An 18,777-nucleotide genomic window follows, 5' to 3' on the forward strand; every position below is an offset into this window, starting at 1 on the left:
AGGCAAGATCAGTCCTCCACTCTACTAGCCAGAGAAGATGCCTGCCCACAACTCACAGGCAGCACCCTTCCTTTCTTGCTAAAGCAAGATTCATTAGAAGGAAATATCTGGGTACACAGCTTTTATTCTGCTGGTGGCACAACATGATGTATGCAGAGCAGAAGTCAGCAACCATGTCAACATGTCATGTCAAAGAGGAAAGGAGCACTCTGCAACTCAGAGCAGGTGTCTGAGCCTGGAGACTGCTCCTGTGTGTGAGCTGGGGCAGCCACAGAGCATCCTCTGAGGTTATCCGCCACACAGAAGCTCAAATGGTGGAGTGCCTGCCTAGCATGCGCAAGGCCCTAGAGTCAATCCCCAACAACACACATGCACACATGCACCCACATCATGGTGGTGGTCACCTGTAATCCCAGTACTGGGGAGGAGGCAGGTGGATCTGAGTCTGAGTCAGCCTAGGCTACATAGTGACAGTCTATCTCAAGAAAGAAAGAAGAGGGCAGGAGAGAAAGAGAAGAGACAGTGGAGGAGGCCCACTCAATGTCCTTCCATCTCTCCAGCCAGAAACTCGGGCTGGGGCCAACTGAGGGCCAACAGACCCTCCTGGACCCCCACTGTCCATCCCCACAGCTCCCAGATGACGGGATCTGCCAACCTCTGAGATGACTCTCTAAGCAATGGGACATCTCGGCAAGCTCAGCTTGATCCAGGAAGTAGGACCAAGGGGGATGCTGAGAGGACAGCCACGGTTCTGTTCAGGACAGCCTGGCATGCAGGACGGACTCTGGGAGCATCGTACCTATACATCCTTCAAGGCTGGTCCCATTACAGATGTTATGGTGTGGATGAGAAGTGTCATGATGAAAGCTCGATCCCCTGTGAGGTAATGCTCAGGAGGGGCTTTTAGGAGGCAGAGCCTAATTGGAGTAAGTAAAGCACTGGGAGGCATATCCTTAAAACAGTGTTTTAGAACCCTAGTCTGTCTGTCTTCCCCTACCCCTATGCTTTCTAACTACCATGAGGGGGTAGCTGTGTGACAAGCTCGTGTGACTGTAGTATTCTGCCTTATGTCAGACACAGCGATGGAGCCTGCAGATCACAGAACGAAACCTCTGAAATCATGACCTAAAATTAACCTTTCCCCTGTTAATTTGTTTCCCTCGGGTACACTGTCAAAGCAGTGAAAGCCTGCCTCATACACTAAGGTTTGAGTGATACCCGACCCACCGTAAAACTGAGTGGAGGGCAAAAACGATCTATCCTTGCTAGGATCTGAATCTGCAGCGCCCCCATAGGTTCATCTGTTTGAATATCTGATCCCCAGCTGGATGCTGCTCTGGAAGGGTGCAGAGCTTTTATTAGCTGGGTCACTGAGGGCAAGCATTGAGAGTTAGAGCCTGGCCACCAGTGTGGTCCTGTTCTCTGCTTCCATGGCTGCCATGATGTGATCTCACACTCCTACTGACGTGACCTCCCCACCGGGATGAGCCGTGCCTTCTGAAACACTAAACCAAAATACATCTTTTCTCCCTTAAGTTGCTTCTGTGAGATATTCTGTTGGAATGAGAAAGGTCACTAACGTGTGGACTCTCCAGGTCAGCAAGCGAGACAGAGCCCAGTCAGTGCAGCTAACCTCTGGTCCATGACATCTGTGACCTCAGCAGAAGCCTGATTCATCTGAAGGCTCATCCACGCTCATGGCTGCACCAGCTGGAGGAGGCTCTCCACATGGGTGAGTCTGGGCTTCCTCATGATAGGGCACAGCTGGAGGAGAATGTCCCAGTGCAGAGAACTGGGGGAAGCCCCAGTGCACTTCATGGCCTAGCCTCGGAAGTCACACAGCCAGTGTCCTGCCATCTGGTCCTAACCAGGGTCAAGCAGGGTGAAACAGATTTCACCTTTTTGGACAGGCAGCTCAAAGCCAGCCTGGGACTGTCCAGTGACTGCCAGGTCAGACATTCAGAGACACTATAACTGCACTTCTGGCAACACCATCACCTCATGTTGTCACCTCAGGTATAACCAACCCAGCAACACACCACTGTACTGTAACGGTGTTGTCTCCTAGGAAGGGATTAGAGCGGCAGTCAGCCTCACCTTCGGGTACTTCATGGCCACCATGTGGAGCTCATGACAGACCACAGGCAAGCCTTACTTCCAATCACAGCTCCCACAAGAACAGACCACGGTGCTGACACAGGTCTTTCTAGCACACTGGACTTGTTTCCTCTTTAAAGCAGGGAAGTGGTAAGGATTTGGCTGCAAATGGAATAGAAGCTAGGGAGGTATTAGGCATGACCTCTCCCTGCCAGCCCTGTTGTCTATCCCAAAGACAGCTAGACAAGACATGTCCACTCCCCACCCTTCCTTGGTCCCTCCTAAGGGCCAAGCCAAGAAAAGCTCACAGGAGACCAGAGCATGTTTCTCTCCTGCTGCCAGCTCGGCCTCAGCTGCATCCTCACAGCAAAGCTGATGGCCCAGGGCCAGCCTGGCATGCCGCCAAGCGGCCTAAAAGCAGAACTGATGCCAATTTGTGGAGCTGGACGCCCTCCCCCAAGACAGCAGGAGAGCAACATGCCAAGGCCAGCAGTGGATGCTGTGCAGTCCACTTGGAGCAGAAGTCGGCACGCAGAGCAGAGGGAGTTTGGAGGACAGCCCTTTAGGGGCCCTAGCCCTCTGCAAAGAGCTCAGAGTCCCTGTGGCAGCCAGGTGCCATGTCACTCAAACCAGCCACAGACTCCCCACCCACCTAGTAATGAGCACGATGGGGCACCAGGTAGCAAAGGCTGCAATTTACACATTAGCTGGAATAATCACTCACCAGGCAGAAATGACAGACTGGAAGACAAGACTCCCTGATCACTTCAAACATCCCTAGTTACATAGCATCTGCATCAGTGCTGTGAGCAGGGAGGAGCTGCCAGGTGTCTTGGAAGGTGGAAGTGGGATAGTCTCGCCCAAGGAGCTTAGCCTGGCCTCTGGCCCCAAACTTCTCACATGGCACTGCCCTATTCCTCCGCCATCTCTCCCAGAGAGGCCAATGAAGGACAGACCATCTGTGGCCAGAGGTAGGCATTAATAACCCCCCGGACATGGGTAACGAGGCTCGGAAAGGGGGCCTAGACAGCACACACTCCCCATCAAGCCCATGCAGAAGTGACCACCCACCTACTGGTGCAAAAGCTGCCAGCATTTTTTTATGCAGGGAATCTGAGCTTTCAATAAACCTTGCTTCCACCCCACAGCTTTCATCTGACCCCTCTTCCCAACTGGAGTTCAGGGCTGTGAAACAGAGCTTGCCCGCAAAGGTCTGACTACTAGCCCTCCCTCCCGTGCCTACCCTATCGTCATCCCCAGCAGGCTTGGTACCAAGGCAGGGACCACTCCTTACTTTCCCATCCAGGTGGCGTAGCTAGGAGGCAGCCTGGGCACAAACAGGGTTGACTTTCCCGTGTCCACGTCAATGACACCATAGCAGCCTGACTCGATGACGCCGAAGGCCCAATGAAAGAAGGATTCCTGTGAAGGGGGCAAGGGGCTCAGAACCCAGTGACCAGAGCATGAGATACAGGAGTGGGGGAGCAGAGGCTCAGGCCTCCCCTTAGGAAATGGCCCTGGTCCCCAGTCCAGCTGCCAGCTGTCCATCCTGCCATTCTATGGTCTGTCAAGCGCAGACAGGGGCCCCTGTGACCCTGCCGTCTACCCTCTTTCTTAAAAATCACATTAATTAATTTACTTATTGTGTATATTACATCTGTGTGTATCACAGCACACATACATAATAAGAGGACAACATGCAGGAACTGGTTCTTTCTTTCTACTGTGTGGGTCCTGGGGATCAAACTCAAGTTGTCGGGCTTGTCAGCAAACACTTTTATCCACTGAGCCATTGCCCTAACCCATGCATCTGCAGGTCACTTCCTGGGCCCATGACAGCCAGCAGCCAACAGCACCAAGCACAAGCTCAATTCAGAAACCCACAGAGAATATCTGCACCCAAATGGACACTGGACACACACACACACACACACACACACACACACACACACACACACGCACACGCGCGCGTTTAGCAGTAAGAACTGAGCTGGTGTCACAAAGGTATAAAGTCGGGGAGGGACTCTTCTCAGATGAACCCAGAATGAGATCCGTCAGGGAGCCCACAGCTGAATTTAGCAAAGTGATTTTTTTAAACTACAAATATATAAATCTCTAGAAGCTTCAAGACTATGAGGCCAAGTCTTGAGACCTCCATGACACTGGCAGCTGAGGACAGCAGGCCTGTGGCTGTGAGGACAATGAGATGGGAGCAAGAGGATCAGAGCCCTTTTGTGTCCTGCCGCAATGGATGGGCTCCAGCCCAGAGGCCAGACCACGCTCCTTCCCTTCTAAACCACCTGCTCCTTCACATCCCACTGTGCCCCCACCTCTCACCCCCAGAAAGGTTCTGGCCACAGTTCTGAGACTGGAAGCTGAGAGAGAAAATAACCATAGCCATGGTTTTGTGTGTGTGTGTGTGTGTGTGTGTGTGTGTGTGTGTGTGTGTGTGTGTGTACACATATGGTGGTGGTATCAGAGATTGAAGCTAGAGCCCACTGCATGCTAGGCAGGTGTTCTACCACTGAGCCACACCTCAGCCCCTCACTGGGGGATTCTAGGCAGGGGCTCTACCACTGAGCCACACCCCAGCCCCTCACTGGGGGATTCTAGGCAGGAGCTCCACCACTGAACAACATCCTCAGCTCTCTTTTTTATTTTGAGGTAGGGTCTCTCTGAGTTTTCCAGGCTAGCTTTGAACTAGTGATCCAACTAATTAAGCCTCTTGAGCTGGGATTTCAGGTCTGCATCATCAGGCCCAGCTAGGAGACAGGATTCTAATTCTAGGTCTACCTGTTGGCAAGTTATTTTCCCCAGACAGCATCTGTAAAGTGGGCACGATACTCGAGCCAATGAGAGTAGGCCAACTCTGGGTCATCCTAGCCTTCTGAGCAAGTGTTGCTATTGTGGAGTATTCTCAGCTATGTCAGGTTATCTAGGCTGTACACCAGAGTTCCAGAACTTTGTAGAGCCCCTGACACACACATGGGGGTGCACAGTCTAGTTAGGATGCCAAGGATGAGCACTGGCCAACTCAGATGAAGACTGGGGCCTCTAAACAGGCAGATCACAGTCTTGCCAGCTCGCCTCTGTGCCAGCACCAGTCCCAGGAACTCAACCCTCATCTTCAGCTCGACTTTCTGCTGTCCCTGCAAACTGCAGCCAGTGGCCCAGGCCACACTGTTTTACCCACTCCTGTGCACACTGTGCTCTTGCTTGTCCAAATTCACTCCAGCTCCTCCACGAAGCCTAGCCTGCTTGCTGCCCCCACCGAGGATATCTTTCTATGCCTTGACAGCTCCGCCCAACAGGTGAGGCTGGAGGTGCGGACCCGAGACGTGGGATTCCTGTTCCCATGCTGCCTCCAAGGGCCCTGGAACTCCGTTTCTGGTGTTGGAGGCAGACAGGATGGGTGAAGGCTCACCTGACGGAAGATGATGGAGGTGTCGGTGCAGTAACGTTGCATCTCTTCCCCTCCCTGCAACACAACAGCAGAGCCGGCCTGTACAGCTGCATTCTTCCTCAACCTCTCACACAGACGCTGCCTGTTCAGGGCGAACAGTGCCAGTGGCACCTTGAGGGTCTCATTCCCCAGGGAAAACGAAGGGCTGCAGAGACATGAGCAGATACAGCACAGGCGGGTTAGCATCTCCTCCCTTGCACATCTGGTCTGGGCTCCAGGGGGTGGGGGAGGGGGGAGGGCAGGCACTTCATCAACTTGTGGTAAGCCAGCCTGAACTTAACCTGTTGGGTTCCAAAGACGGTCCTTCATGGAGCCAACCAAGGCTACAGAGGCTTGTCCATCACAGTCTACCCTTCTGTTCCTAAGCACCTGGCTTACCCTGGGGATGAGGGGTGATTGTACCTTCTCAGCTGGTAGGCAGACAAGCCATGTGAGGGAAAGCCTCTACAGGGGCTAGAGATGTCACTCATGTGCCACCCTTCAGGGCTTTGTCACCTGCTTTGGATTTTCTAGGACAGGTGAGAAAGCTGAGCTCTGACCCAGACAGCCCCGGTCACCACCGTGAACTTGCCATTCTGCCCTCCACATATGTTGCCAGCCTTACAGCCTACGTTGGTAGTTCCCATACCCAACAATGCCCAACCCCTCAATATACACATACAGTGCACCCCTACAGCACCAAGCCCCTGTGACCAGCAGCTAGAGAGTACAGACCTCCAGGAGAGCAAAGCTGGTGTTCTGCAAAAGTCTACAGGGACTAGGAAGGGCCAGGCCTGGCATCACTGGGAGATGTGCCTCCCTAGATTTCTAGGGTAGCTCAGGTCCCACACCACACCTGTGGCTTGTGCACAGCCTGCCTCATCCCCATACCTAGTCACAGATTGCTTCTGCAATATGTTTCTCCCCCACTGGAGCACCTTCAACATTCAGATATGCAATAACCCGGCCCTAGAAACAGAAAAAAAAAACCTTCTCATTGCTCTCAGCAATCCATTTCTTCCTCCACTTTGTAGTAAATACTCTAAGGAGGAACCCAGCCTCTGGCTCTCATGACAACCCATGCTCTCTAGTTTACCCCATGAGGCCTACACATGCTCCCCTAAGCAAACACATCTATCTGACCACAATGACCCTACATTCCTGAATCTGCAGTGGGTCCCAATCTAGTCTTCACCGGGCCTTTCTGTAGCCGTGACACAAGCAGACAAGCAGAACTCCACCTAGTACAGCTCCTCCATCCTCACTCAGTTCCCCCATCATTTCCAGGCCAACCTCCTCCTGGAACCCCAGGGCTAGGTCCAAACTTCTCCCTCCACTGGGCACAGCTGGTCTACTCAGGCCAATGATGTCCCTCCAGATGGAGAGGCCCCTGGCCCTCTGACGTATCTCTCACCTCAAATTCAGTGAGCACATTAAAGACCTGAAGCTTGTCTCCTCCTGCCTTCTCATCCCACCTCTGCTCCACCACCCATGCATACTGAGAAATTAGGGGACTTCCTCCCTGTGGCCAGGTCCGCCTCGCACCTGGACAACGTTAAGAAACTCTCCACTGCTTTCTTGGTCTGAGCTTCCTACCCTGTAGCCGCCTCTTCCTATGAGCACAGCACAGGCTTCATGATTGCCGTCTCTCCAGGTAACGTGTGAGACACCAAGACAAAGGCAGAACTGGTGTCGATGCCTGGAAAATGAATGAACCAGGGAGACAGGCAGGCAGACCAAGTCAGGCAGCTAGAACTCAGCCAAGGGTAAGACGTGCAAGAGGGGACCCCTGAAGCAGCCAACTGGGGGGCAGTGGAAGAGTTCAGGAGCAGGTTCAACTCTGAAAGACGACTGTGACGGGCCTCCCCTTACACTGCAGTGGTGTGCACCTGACACATACTTCCTACACATCTTGGCCCCGTGCCACCTTGTAAACATTCCTGCTTGAACTCATTTCTCCTGCCAACCACTGCCACATGCCCCACATAGCACTAGGCCAGTCTCCCCACTTGCCCTCCAGATCCAACCCCACCCACAGTGTCTTGAACCTATAGAGTGAGTTTGGTGGGTCCATTGGGCCCTACCTCTGGATTCCAGATGGGCTGAGCCTAGGAAAGCATGAGAGATGGAGGGGGGAGGGGTAAGACAGTGGGCATAGAGAACCTGCTCCCTTGATGCCTTTCCTGGCAGGCCATAAAACTAAATGGCCTGAGCCAGTCCTTTGGAGCAGGGCCACCACGCTACTCTTCTTCCGGGTTCTTTTCAGGTTCCCCAGTCCTGTAAAACTATCCCTGTATCGAACTGCCAGCATCAACCAGTCCCTAACTGATAAGACAAACCTAGAGCTAATTCATCAGACCAGATCTCTAGCTGAAGCAGGTCCTCCGTGAGACAGACTGAGATCTGTCTAAGTCCCTGCGTCCTGTGCCTAGCACCCTTCCTGACAGCAAGTGCTTGATAAATATCTGCTGTGTGTGCCATTGTTACCATTAATTTGTGGGGGCCACACCCCAACTGTGCAGATAAGAGGGTGCCGAATCAGCTCCAACTAGGAGTGGGGAGGAGGGGAGTGGGGAACATCCGCACATGCCCATGCTGTAGACACGCACTCCTGCCCCCAGCTCCTGCCCTTCCTTCCTCCTAGGACAGTGAGTAGCCAGGGCTTCCACAAAGCCAGGGCTGAGGTCTGCCATTCTCAGCCCAAGGATGAAAGGGCAGGAGGATCCTGGTAACAGCTTGTAAGCATAGCTCCCAAGTGGCCTGGCTGACAGGAACTGAAAGTGCACCCTCCAGCACCCACCCACATTCCAGGGACTCCCACACCCTTCCCACCCATTCAGTAACACCCATCACAAGCAGAGAAGGGAAACTCATAATTACAGGGTCCTCATGAGCAAATGCATGGGGACCCCTGCTACGGATGGGCTCACACCAAGTCACCCCTCCCACAGAACCACTGGCTAAAAATGCTCACCTAGCTTCCTTGCCTCCCCAAGCTCCCCTCCTTGTGACTTAGCTCCTTAAGTCTACAAAGTGCCAGCTGCTCCTGGCAAGTGATCATCCATCTAGAAGGTTCTCAGCCTCTTGTCTGGAACTGTTTCAAAGGCCTAAGATCCCTTTGGACAGCCAGACTTGGACCTACTGCCTGTTTCATATAAGGGACTTGAGCATCTGAATACTCCAGTGTCTGAGGGGGTTCCTGGGACAAGCCCCTGGGATACTGAGGGATGACTACACTTACCCCTCCCGCCACAGGGCTCAGTCACAACACCACCTACCTTATCCTGGGGTTCAGCCTAAGCCACTAGGCAAGGCCATGCGCAGCAATCACTAAGCACTCTAAGATACCCTCAGGATCAAAGGTTATGATGATAGCAAACCCTTGGAGTGACATCCAGGGCCAGACAAGAGTGACTTCTCCCTGTAAAGTCATCTAATGCAGCACCAATAAAACATCCCCAGGGGTTGGGGATTTAGCTCAGTGGTAGAGTGCTTGCCTAGCAAGTGCAAGGCCTGGGGTTCGATCCTCAGCTCCAAAAAAAAACAAAACAAACAAACAAACAAAAAAAAAACCCAATTGGCTTCTTTTGTAACGCTGGACATCTTAGGCAAGTACTTCCCCAGCCAACCCCCCCTCTCCTTTTTAACATTTTAATTTGAGACAGGCTGGCCTTGAACTTGCTCTGTCAGCCAAGCAGGTCTTGAATTTGCTCCTACCTACCTCAAGACTCCTAAGTAGCTGATTTCAGGCCAGTGCCTCTAGGCTTGGCTGTCCAACTGGTTTCTGATGAAGGTTGGTTGGTTGGTTGGTTGGTTGGTTGGTTAATTGACCCTTGGAATTGAAAAAGCACAAGCAGTCTCCTGCATGCAGCCAGAGCACAGATATGTTTGGGAGAATGAAAGTGGCTGGTGGGCCAGCTCAGGGCTGAAAGACATCCACAGAACAGACCCTCTCAGGCCAACCACCAAGGCCCAGGAAGCAGCCCAGGGCCAGTAACCGACTGACTAATAACAGAGCCAGCCTCCAGGGAGGCTGCAGAGCCACAGCCCCTGCAGCCCATCCTTGTCCCAAACTGCCTGTGTCTCAGGGTTTCTGCTGCTGTAGAAACACCATGACCACAGCAACTTGGGGGAAGAGGGCTTATTTACTTCCACCTCACCCACAGTGAGCTGGGCCCTCCCCATCAATCAAGAAATGGACCATGGGCTTGCCTACAGGCAAATGTGGTGGGGGAGATTTCCTCTACTGAGGTTTCCTCTTCCAAAACAACTTTTAACTTGTGTCAAGTTGAGATAAAACTAGTCAGCACAACCACCCTCTTCTTTGCCCTCAATGGCCACCTGTAGGTTTCTAGGTCCACAGAGAGCCATGCATAGAATGTTAGGAAAATTCACTCCTTTGTTTTCTCTAACTTATCATTCAAACTTACATTTTGTTCAATGACTGGCATAAGCAACTAACCGCTGAGTGTCAGCGATACCTGGGGATCTGTTGTTACCCGCTGAACTCACAAGTACTGTCACTTCACTGCATTGCTGTGACACTCTCTCAAAATAACACCCTAGTTTATCACGGCTTCAAAATCAAAGTACTTGTTAGACCTGCTCCAGGCTCTTGTTAGCTGATGTATTAATATAAATGCGTAGGACAGAACTGGAAACCCTCTGGCTTTATCACAAAAGCCAGCGACATCTCTGCGTACTTTGCTCCTGTAGAAATTGCCCAGAGAACTCCCAGCCCTGGCCTGGAGTCAGGAGACAGCAAGTGTAGTAGGGGCTGAGGGCACGGGGCCCAGGTTCCTGTGTCCATAACCTCTGGCCCTGGCTTTGGCCTGCCCCGCTCCTCCTTGTGCACGCCTCAGCTGTTACTGGAGATACACACACACTCCACTCTCCACCTTCCAGTCTACCGCTACAGCATCTCCAGGCCTGTTGCTATAGTGCCCACCCGGATGTCGATAAACAGCAGCTGAAGCAAAAATAAAAAAATAAATAAACACATAGGACCATATCACAAATTCATTTAACATTTTGATAACTGCATTTCCACGAATTGGTTTTCCTTGTAATCTTTCACTTATTTTATGTATTTTTAAAACACTACACCAAGCTGGGCATGGTAGTAGCATCCTAGCACTTAGGAGGCTGAGGCAAGAGGATCAAAACTCAAGAGGCCAGCCTGGGCAACATAACTAAGATCCTTTGCATATATCTGGCTAATGAATAAATGGCATTACAGGAGGATACTGCCTTGGTCTGTCTCTAAGGTCCTCATGCAGAGACTTGGTCTCCAGTGTAACAGTAGTCATGGACCTTTAAAAGGTCTGGAGCTTTCTGGGAGAAGACTAGGAATTCATGCTTATTAATTAATTGATTAATTCTCAAGGGAATGAGTTAGGTCTCATGGGACTGTTACAGTTATTGAGACAGCGAGTTGTCACAAAGTGAGCTCAGCTAGCTGTCTTGCCACAGGACCTCTCTTACACACAAGTTATTCATCCCTTTCATATGTATTCCTTCCATTGGATGTCATCCATCAAGTTCTAACATCGGGTGAGGTTCTCAAACGGTGAGCAAAATACAATTATTTTCTTTATAAGGTGCCAGCCTCAGGTATTTAGTCTAGCAGCAGAAAACAGACAAAGACAAGCATATAGGTTTCACTAACACCCACATACTCCATTGCACAGACTATAACACGATCCCTGTGCTTCTATGTAAAGCCACTTCTGGATAGAGCCACACGGTAAGAGTTACCAGAGAAAGACAAGGCAGACAAGAATGACCAGGCTTTGAGATGTTCAGTAGCCACTGGCTACCTAACTACAGCAAGATATCCCTGACTGGAGGGGCAGAAGGCTGGTACCCCACAGCCACTTCCCTCTCTACTGAGGAGGATTGGAGAACAAGCACATACATGTAAGGACAAAAAGGAAGGGCTGCATAGAGAGAAGACCAAGTCTAGAGAAGAATCAGACGGGTAGGGGCACCTGGGCCAGCCCGGCTTCCACAGACTTGCCAGCTTTGCAGCGTCAGCATGAGGACTTTGCACAAGGTTCACAGAAGGGCGTGACAGCATTTGATCAAGACCTTGATTCCTCCCAACATTTTCTGTCTAGAATGCTTACTCCAGCATGGCAAGTAGCTCATCACACACACCCAGGGCAGCTGGTGTGATGCGTTTGCTGGAGTGCCACTCAGATGAAGAACGAGAAACTTTTTGAAATTCTGTCCCTCTTTCTACCCGCAAGTCCTCTCCCAGGTCACTGCTGTCTCCCAGGAAAACATAACAGGATTCTGAAATAATTCATAGGGTAAATGTTCCTTCCCTTCTCATGGGACTATTTCACTAAGCTCTTATCATGGGTTGATGGCCACACAGATACAAACCAAATTGGTACTGGGCCCCAAGGAAGCCAGGAAAGTGGTAACAGAAAGTTGAGACAGCTATTCATGATGGGCAGATGTGAAGATGTGTGTGTGCTACTAACACAAACTGAGACTCTCTGGAGTTTTGAGCAGGAACCTTTCAATGGGAGGCCTGTTTGTGGAAGGAGGAACCATCTGGGCTAGACCTGCAAGACTGTGAGCAATCTTTTAATCATGTTAGAAGAGTATCCCAGGGCCATTAGGTGAGCAGGCCTCAGAACAAGAAGACAGGGCAACAAATGCAGACGGGTACATAGAAAACTCAGAGCATGGCTCAAGGAGAAAGCAGGGCTACCTCCTACCAGTGCACAGAATTCAGGGAGCTTCTCACTGAGTCTGGGATGCTACTTAGGGCTTCTACTGCTCCCCAACTCATATGGGGCACACCTGAGATTCTCATGAGCCTCCTATTCCCAGCCTTTACTAGAACTCTGCAAGAAACCAACTCTGACTCATTGGAAGCATGTGGCTATGTGTTGGGGTGCATTATATCTGACACTCTTAGTTAGGCATGGTGGCATAAGCCTTTAATCCCAGTACTCTGGAAGTTTATTCAGGAGGATCATGAGCTCAAGGCCTACATAGAGCAAGTCCCTATCTCAAAAAAACTAAATTTAAAAAAAATGCTGGGAATATAGTTTAGTGGTAGAATACCTGGACTAGACCAAGCAAGTCCTGGGTTACAACCTTGGCACTTACAAAATAGGGGAGACAACTGACATACTGACCTATCATGTGAATGCAGTAGCAGATAGCCAATCTTTCTAAGGAACATCCTCCAACCTTGTCCCCTTAAGGAAGTTACTGGACTTAACTCAGCCTCAACATTTCTCAGGACAGTTATCATTCTGAGATGGCTCTTCCCAAGGAGGCCCTGGCAACTGTTACATTTCCCAATAAATATGCCTCCCCAAGATCTGGGTCACCATTTCAATCATCTCATGTGATGACCTCAGAGAATCAGCTTGGCTACAAGAGGCTTCCTTTTAAGAGCTGGCCAGTTCCTATCCCAGCTTGGGAATCTTCCAGAAAGAAACAAGTCTTGGACCAGCCTGAAACCTTAAACCCAAATGCAGCTGCTGAAATGCCTGTGACCACCTGGCCAGCCCAGATGGGCAGATGAGACCCCCACAGACCGATATCTGCCCATACTTACTGTTCACTGTGCTTAACAGATCAAAGGCTGGGCTCAAAGTTCTGGTCCTGGCCTCTTGAACTCCTACTGGGACTTTGCACAGTTCTCCACCCTAAGTATGTCTCACTGTTTAAAGTTCACCCCAAAGACCACCTAGCACAAAGATCACCCCATGACCCTAGAGCCCATGCTTCTCATTGGTGCAGACCAAGATCAGAGGCAGAGAGTTAGACAAAAGAATCCCACATGTCCATCAGCTTTAATGGTCCAGTGTTATTCCTGGAAAACAACAGGTACCCCCTAAATGATTGCTACATTCAAAGCTCTCCCATCCTTGGAAGCCATTGAAGACGCCACTGTATTTCCATCTCCCTCATCTCATACAGAGAGATGCATTTGGTCCACTTGTTTCCCCATACTTATCTCAGTTCCCAACCCTGTATGTGGAGAGTTACCCTCTTCTACCCTAACCTTCCTAACACCCTTACCACTAGGTCCACATTCCCTCCCACTGAAATCACAGCTCAAGCTATCAGGCTCTTTAAGAAGCAGATCCCACCAAGCAGTGGTGGCGCACACCTTTAATCCCAGCACTCATGAGGCAAAGGCAGGTGGATCTCTATGAGTTCAAGGCCAGCCTGGTCTACAGAGTGAGTTCCAGGCAGCCAGGGCCACACAGAGAAACCCTGTCTCGAAAAAAACAAAAACAAAAACAAAAAAAAGAAAGAAAGAAAGAAAGAAAAGAAAAGAAAAAGACAGCGCAGATCCAAGCAGCGTAGTGCTACATGCTTGCCATGCTAGCACTCTGAAGGGCAAAGCAAAAAGAATTCCAGGCCAGCCTGTGCTGCAGAGTGAGTCCCTGTGTAAAAAAAAAAAAAATTAAAAAGCAGGTCCCAGATGACAATCCTTCCTGCTCCCCCAGGACAAAGTCTGGAGAGGTCGCCAGTCACCACACCTACTAGCTCAGGGATGCACCCTACTCTCCCTGTCCCCAAGACTGAGTGAGCCCAGTTGTCCACACTTCCTCCCAACAGGACCACAGACCTTTTTTTTAAGCCTGCAGAATTAAGGCCAACCCAAAACGAGCAAGGCACTGAGCTAGTGAGGTCCAACATAAAGGCCGCATTAGAGACAGAGAGGAGACAACTGACACGTAGAAAACCAGGCACTATAGAGTTGATCATATAGTTAGGGGAAAGTGTCTTAGAGGAGCTGACGTTTGGACCAGGAAAGAAATGAGGGATTCCACGCCCACTCCAAAAGCTTCCCTCACTCTTGGGACCTGGAGCCCACCCAATCGGAGGGGCATGGCAGTGAACAGGTTTGTCAAGTCCTATCTCTGCCACAGACGGTGAGGCCGCCACAAGTTGGGCTCCAGGCAGCCTCCAAGGGCCAGTGGGCAGCGACAAGCGTGCAGGGACGCTGCGGGTACCACTCGCCAGGCGCTCGGTTTCGGGGCCCGCGAGTAGAAGCACGCAGCCCGCGGCCACACAGCAACCCTAGTCAGAGCCCAGGGGCCTGTCACCAACTGTCCAGCCCGGAACACCGAGGCAGGACACCTCTACGCGCCCTCAGGCAGGAGCGAGGGGCAAACTTAGGACTCACCGTGCAGTGGACGCCATGTTCACTCAGCGATAGCGTCACGTGGAGTGCGGCGTCAGCTGAACCAGGCCAGGTCCTTAGGAGGAGGATGGGGCGGGACCAGGGGCGGGTCTTTAAGCAAACGGGGGCGGGGCAGGCCGGCCCCTCCCACCTCCGGCTCCGGACTGCACACCCAGAAGAGGCGGAGCCCTGGAGGGGTTAAGGGTCTGTGCAGGCCATCTCAGGGTCCAGTCAGGAGCCGGGAGGGACCTTTGCAGCAACCCACGAGGCTTTCCCTCGTGGGAGGAAGTATCTGAGACAGGAGATGACTTGATTCTGGGTCAGCCCCTGACCTTATGTTGTGGCACCCCACCCGCGGGGTGGGACTTACAGGAATAAAGAAACCATGAGGAGGAAGGTCAATGATGGCAGAGAGCTGGGGTACCTGGAGTAACAGAAGCCTTCAGCATCAGGGAAAGGGGGCATGGGGAAAGAGGGTGTGGCAGGAGAGATAAGCAAGACCTGAATTAAATCCATTAAGATCTTGTCCAAGCCTCAAGTGCAGAATTGAGGAGCTAAGGGAAGAGAAGCTGGAGGGTGAGGAGGGGGAAGCCTGTAGAGGCAGGCCCGGAGCTAGGGCAGAGTCCTACTAAAGAGAACCGACTACATCTGATGTAGAGTCCCACATCAGAAGGCAAATGTTGTCCTCCCTACCCTCAGCAGGTCCCAAGCACTTACAGGCAATGGTTCAAATTCTTTGCAGATGTTACTGCTCACAGAGGTCTCGCAAAAGCCCCATGAGATAAGTACTATCTTATCGCCATTTTACAGAAGAGGAGACTGAGGCCCAGAAGGGTAAGTAACATGCCTGAGCTCACACAGGTTCGCATGTTCTTGAGAACTTGGAAACACACACACACACACACACACACACACACACACACACACACACATACACACACACATACACACACACACACACACACACACACATACACACACACACACACACACACACACACACACACACACACGGTGCTCCATCTTCAGCTAAAGAGTCTCAACTCCCTACTAAGGGACACTTTTTAAAAATAGCAAAGGATGAGCAGAGAGCTATTTGTGTCGGAAACCTGCCCCCAGCTAATCACAACCCCACTTCTTTTGACATAAAATATGTCAAAATTAAGCCAGCTGCCAGCTTAATGCTTATTAATGTGTAAAAGAAGTAATTATCCTAAATATTTACAAGAGAGGCAGAAAACACCCAACCACTGAACAGAGCACTCTTTCTATGGTTGTAACAGGGACGTACTGCCCACGGCTCCTGCCCACCCAGGCCCATCTGGACAGCGGGCCTCTAGGCAGGGTCTGCTCTGACAGTTTTGGCTGTCAGACACTCCCTGCCTCTCCCCATCCTTCCCCACCAGAGGCTTCAGCAGGGTTGACCCTCCTCCACACTTGCTCAAGAACCTTTCCTGCAAGCCTTCCCAGCTCCTAGCTGCTCTCCAGTTGGATTCCAGCATGTCCCACGGCCTATTAGAACTCCCCACTGGAGGCTGTGCCAGAGTCTTCCCCTCCCTGCTCCTGCCCATCAGAGGCTCTGGCAGAGACTCTAGGAGAAGCCCCTCAGGGAGTGGGAGAACATTTTGGGGTTACTCATGCAGGACGGACCTGGACGCTGCTGGGAGCCAGGAGGCAATTGGGGAAAGATTGATTTTAGAGAGTCAGCGTGGGAGTGTGTAAATCAGCTGAGGGCGTGTACCAGGCAGCACACTCGAGCCTCACACTGTGCCGCATCATGTCAAGGTCATGGGGTCCTCGGAGACAAGGTCTGGCCTTGTAACGGCCTACAGGTTGCTGCTTTATTAGCTCAGTTGCGGTGTAATATTATTCTCCAGAAGTGCCCTACCCTAGACACACCTGCAGGAGGTCCATCCTGGGCAAGGTCCTCCTTCTCCTGTGGCACTGTGTTGGACCAACTTGCCCTGCCCTACTCACCCCTACTCACCACCACTCCCCACAGCTCCATGGACACTGCTGGCTCACTGGGTCTCTGACTCATGTTAATTCATCTCAACATGGGGTATATGTGACAGATAGGGACAGGAGAATCTATTCCAACCTCATCTCTCCCAGGCAGGACTTGAAGGCATGTGACAGACAGGACATGATGTATCAGTTAGCTTACTCACTGTTGTGCACCCAAACCTGACAGGAGCAACTTCAAGGAGAAACAGTTCGTTTGGGCCCGTGCTTTCAGAGGCTGTGACGGTTAACCTGAGTTGTCAATTTGACATGACCCAGGGTTACTCGGAGAGTCTCAGGAAGGGACTGTTTAGATTGAATTATGTCTGGGGGAAGGGATTGGCTAAATTAATTTTATTGATGTGGGAAAGCCCAGCCCACTGTGGGCAGCTCCATTCCCTAGACAGGTGGTCCTGAACTATGTGAGTCGAGATAGAGGACTGGGCATAAGCAAGCAAGCAAGTGAGCATATGTGCGTCCGTGTCTCTGCTCTTGACTGTGGATGCGATATGGCCAAGCTGTGTGACATTCCTGCCTTGACTTCCCCAAAGCAATGGATTGCAGCCTGGATCCATGATCAGAAATAAGCCCTTTTCTCCCCGACATTGCCTTCTGCCACAGCATCAGAAACAAAGCTAGAATGAGGGGTCACAGTCCATCATGGCAGGGAGTGCATGGCTCCCAGGGCAGCTCTGTGCACAGTGGCAGGAGCCTGAGGTGGCAGCTCCTCACATCTTAGTGGATCAGGAAGCAGAAAACTCAGGCCAGAAGCAGGAGCAGATATCACCTTCAAAGCTTTCCTCCCAGAGACCTGCTTCTGTGAATTAGGCCGTAGTCCAAGGTTCTGCAGTCTCCCACCAGTCAGGGACCAAGTGTTCAGACACTGGCCCATAGGGGACATTTCTCCTGCAAAACATAGCACATACCTAGGTGGCTATTCTTCTGTCATGGTACTAGCAGGCCTAGTCCTTGCCCATTGTGATAAAAGCTGGGCCAACCTTAGCTTTCCTACGTCTAAGACCAGTGGCTTGCAGTGTTCTCTGGGACCATACCATCAGCCCCAGGAAAGCCCTACATCACACCCTGTTCCTCTTTCACTGGCCTGGTTCATCTGGGCATCCATCTTCCTGCAGAAAAGAGGCAGGCAGCAGCCAAGGAGCCTTCCCCATGAAGCCCCCGTCACTGCGTCAGATGAAGTGGTCCCTGCTGGGTGCTTTGCCAGGGTCTACGAGGCAATTCAAGATGAGAAATGGAATGGTGGCTTCAGAAAAGCAAATCATTCCAGCAGCCCTTCAACACCTCGAAGAAACAAGCCCTTTTTGTGTGTGTGAAAATGGGGAATATATTGTTTTTCAGTCTTTGGAAGACTGTTTTCTCATCTTGAAATCACAAGCTGCTTTCTTCCAGCAAGACTTATAAATACATCCAATTATCGACATTCAATATAGGAAATAAAGTTCTGAAATTGTTTTCTTCCCCACGTACAGAGCGGGCCGGCCAGGTTGCACAGGTGATAATTACTTTTATTTCTTAAAATGAGCCAAGCCAGTGTGGACGGACTGGCAGTCTGCCGTTTATTACTTCCCCCTTTATTGCATTGCCCATGTTGTGCTGGGCTATTCATTGGTGTAACTCCATTACCCTATTATTTCTTGATAAAAATGAATGAAATTCCTAATTTCAAAGTATGAGTGCTAAGTTCTAGAGTAGGAGGACCTTGTTCTCTAGGGGGTATCCTGGAGAGAAACTCCCAAAGGTTCAGGCTGTGCTAGCTCTTTGATCCAAGTTACTGGATGTCTTTGTTGGACAGTAAGTGGGGCTCTGATGGTATTCAGAAGGTGTCCCATTTGGGGTAGCCCTGTGGGAAAGCACCTGTATACTGTGTCCTCAGCAGCCATCTATCCTTTTACCCATGTCAACATTGAGACTGGGTTATCTATGAGGCAGGTATATGGTAAGCCAGCACTCAGGAGGATCACAAATTCGAGGCCAACCTGTCTTAGTCACTGTTCTATTGCTGTGAAGAGACACCACAACCATGGCAACTCTTAGAAAGGAAAGCATTTAA

At 51.1% G+C, this 18,777-nt stretch overlaps 1 protein-coding gene across 2 annotated transcripts in view; it reads right to left on the bottom strand.

Annotated features, from left to right (window-relative positions):
* Nucleotides 1-14,787, bottom strand: part of Pepd (peptidase D) — a 133,352-nt gene extending 118,565 nt beyond the window's left edge. The window contains exons 1-3 of one of the 2 annotated variants that reach the window (XM_036185182.1): nucleotides 14,709-14,787; nucleotides 5,522-5,705; nucleotides 3,392-3,519 (exon numbers count right to left, since the gene is read on the bottom strand). In XM_036185182.1, the coding sequence (XP_036041075.1) occupies nucleotides 3,392-3,519; nucleotides 5,522-5,705; nucleotides 14,709-14,725 (329 nt within the window). In that variant the 5' untranslated portion in view covers nucleotides 14,726-14,787. Of the gene's footprint in view, nucleotides 1-3,391; nucleotides 3,520-5,521; nucleotides 5,706-14,708 lie in introns of those variants that run through there. The other variant, XM_036185190.1, reaches the window with a different exon arrangement.
* Nucleotides 14,788-18,777: the final 3,990 nt, after the last annotated feature.

The sequence above is a fragment of the Onychomys torridus genome, chromosome 1 (genome assembly GCF_903995425.1).
Source record: "Onychomys torridus chromosome 1, mOncTor1.1, whole genome shotgun sequence".
NCBI classification, from domain to species: Eukaryota; Metazoa; Chordata; class Mammalia; order Rodentia; family Cricetidae; genus Onychomys; species Onychomys torridus.